This window comes from Sinohyriopsis cumingii, chromosome 10 (assembly GCF_028554795.1).
Source record: "Sinohyriopsis cumingii isolate HCF-2022 chromosome 10, ASM2855479v2, whole genome shotgun sequence".
NCBI lineage: Eukaryota > Metazoa > Mollusca > Bivalvia > Unionida > Unionidae > Sinohyriopsis > Sinohyriopsis cumingii.
Window position 1 is genome coordinate 88,762,081 of NC_142970.1, and position 3,268 is coordinate 88,765,348.

The following is a 3,268-nucleotide window of genomic DNA, read 5'->3' on the forward strand; positions in this document are numbered from 1 at the left end:
TTTCATAATCATCCTTCACTATCATTATTAATATTATTATTATTACAGAGACCAGAAAATTTGTATTCATCTTACCATAGTGGGAAGTATAATTATAAAGAGGGCACTAGGATGGGTCCGCCACAACAAATGATTCTGCCGCGAGTAACGGTAAGTTTTGGTTATAAATTTGTAATCATATGCTTCTACTTGAATTCATCTTTTCTGTTGATACAATAGAAATGCAAGAATGAACTTGTTAAAATGAAAATAAACCCCACATTTGATATTCAAAAGCAGAACATTAATGGAGTTACGTCGGAAACTGATGAAAACAAAACAAGACGTTCAGAATATTTAATATGAAAACAATATCGTAAGACATTTCATATGTTTTATTCTTCGTCATTGCAAACGTAATGAGAAATTATATGTTATATCACGTGAGTATTGACTCGAGAGATGTGATCGAATGGTAGAAGCTTAGTGTTAAAATATGCGCAGTTGATACGACTTCGTAATTATAAATTAAGACTCAATCTATAAAATACAAACGAAGATGTTGTCCAGAAAATCTGATATTAATCATTTGTATAATTGACACGAGGGAATTATGGTCTGAGGTTGTGCTTTTAAGGAACTTGACAAGGAATTTTCTTATGGTCATTTCAAACTGAATATGAAACATCAAACCCGTACACCTAAAAACACCGGCTACGTCTTTCAGCTGTTGTATGTCTTGTGTCTTTTATTATACCGTGATCATTTATCAGATTTAAAAAAAGTTTTATAATTTATTCCAATGTGTTTCATATGCTATCTTGTTATGCCTCACACTTATTTAAAATATATTTTAGCACTTTCGTTGACGTATGTTTCCTTTTCATTCGCAATATGTTTTCTTGCACAGATTACAACATGGTACTCAAGGGGAAATAATTCCAAAACATTGCATATCACAAGCAGATTAAGTGTAATAGCAAGGGACACAAACTGCACGTGTAATTAACAGCGATCTGTTCGATGTTCCAGTTGTTTAGTTTTTAGCTTTGTTTCATATTTATTCTGAAAACCGATTACTTTCACAGATAAGACCGGCCGGCAGTTTCCTTAGAAACAACAGAGACTACGAAGTTCATGCATTTGACGGACGCCCAATATAAACATATTTCACGTGCACATTAGGTACATAAGAGACTAATCCAAGTCAATCTGTCGATCTTTTTATCTTTCTACCTACATCATTCAAGTCGTTAATGCTCGTTAAAATCGTTCAATCAGAATTATATTCGCTTCCTTTGCAAAACGTATATTTTTAAAATCTACCATCTACTAAACTGCTCGTTTTTATTATTATTATTATCATTATTATTATTATTATTATTATTATTATTATTATTTGATCAGTGCATTTCAATGTAGGTCATTCGACTTATTCTTTGCTACATAATTTTTATTCACCTGCACTCTTTCATTTTCCAACCTTAGGTTTACCTTTGTGCCGCCAGGAATGTTTTAAGATTTTGGAAAAATGCAAAAGGACAGTTTGGATATATTAAAAGCCATTTTATTCGACTTTTTGTGAAATTGTAGGCATAGTTATATAAGACAGAAGATGGATCACAAGTTCGTATTTTAAAGAATTCGAAGACACAAGCCGATTACCTAGCATGCAATACTTTAACGTTTATCTTGGAGGAATTATTGCGGATTGATTAGATTCAGATTCAATAGCAGTTACTGATGCTATTTATACTGATTCTTTCTTATATAAATATATACTGTATTTATAATTTGACGTCTTTATCTCAATCATCGTTTGGATTAAAACAACACGGGTGTTTTGCAACACATGTGGCCTTCTGCATTGGAAAGTAAAAGAATCTAAGCTGCGAGGGACGTACACATTAAAACTTTATATTATATATTTGTATTTTATTTGAATCATGTATTTAGCTAGAATAGGTGAAACCTACATTTATTTCAAGCCGTGTATATAGATCACACATGTATATTTTATGTTATTAGCGCTAGCCAGATCGAGAATTAGCTGTCGGAGCCCGAGACCGAAAGGACAGTTTCAACACATCCGAGGGATTCGGAGAACGATGAATGAAGGAAATCAAAGAAAAGCTATAACAAAATGCAAAGAAACCAATCTTACGTAGAAACAAACATATATGCTCACTATTTGTATTTTCACTACCATCCCCCAAAATGTTATTCCATATATCTTTCCGGAGCCGCGATTATCGGACATAAAAATGTCGAGTGTTTCGCAAGAGAGCAAACATTGAACTACTTTAGTGAATCTTTCAGGAAAATATATGTAATTTTGAGAAATAAAACAACTACATGACACCAGACAGGTAATTACTTGAGATTGCTCATTCTCAACTAAATGTTTTAATTATATTCGAATAGGAACACATCGCTTTTCCTATGAAGACGACGAGTTGAGATATCCCCATTGAGCGTATAGTCGTTTCTAATAATCTGAATGATTATTGTATAAAACAAGAGAACACGTCTTAATTCTCTAGTTGAATTATGCGTCATGTATATGGGTGTCAGTTGCTTAGCAAGAAATCCCCCACCCGCCGTAAAGTGTTATTTATGGGAAATCTAGGAACCTACTGATCCTGGCCTCCAAATGGGGGAGGACGTTGCTTTAGCGTTTTATACGCCACTGGTGCGATTGACTGCATATTTGCAAGTCAATACACGTACTATATGGAAATGCAATGTTGATGGCTTTGAGTTCTGTCCCGAAATCTTTTTTGGCATCATTTGCGTATGAAATCCGATATTGTTAAATGGATTCAGTCACATTCATATACTTCATGTATCGTTGAACAAAGACCCAGACACATTCTTATGTATCAATATTAATGATCATCCCATTATATGCACGTTTTTGTTTTGTTGAATTCGGAATCATTAAGTGACAGTAGTATTAGCAGTTTCCTTGTAAGGATTTTGTACACATTGCGATGATTGTTTACACGTAAAGTATATTCATCATTAAGTTATTTCCCTTGCTATCCTATTTTTTTTCAAATCTCGATCTTAAATGAAAACTGCTTAAGTCAGTCCCTGTGTATTGAAAAAGTTTTACTAGATGCGGTCGAATACTTTAGCCTGTGTTTGCATATTTGATGAGTTTGGCGTTGAGTAGTATTCCACCTTTGGGAGCTCCCCTGGCCTGCTCGGGGCAGGGTTTCGAAAGTGCACCTTTATTGTCGTGAGTTCGACACGCTAACAGCTCAACCACATTATTTGGAAATGT

At 34.0% G+C, this 3,268-nt stretch overlaps 1 protein-coding gene across 2 annotated transcripts in view; it reads left to right on the plus strand.

The window, feature by feature from the left end:
- LOC149790557 (uncharacterized) overlaps positions 1–2,322 on the plus strand; it is a 53,183-nt gene extending 50,861 nt beyond the window's left edge. For both annotated transcript variants that reach the window (XM_089971421.1, XM_089971422.1), the window contains exons 19-21: positions 49–150; positions 1,068–1,164; positions 2,008–2,322. In XM_089971421.1, the coding sequence (XP_089827547.1) occupies positions 49–150; positions 1,068–1,142 (177 nt within the window). In that variant the 3' untranslated portion in view covers positions 1,143–1,164; positions 2,008–2,322. The remainder of the gene's footprint in view (positions 1–48; positions 151–1,067; positions 1,165–2,007) is intronic.
- Positions 2,323–3,268: the final 946 nt, after the last annotated feature.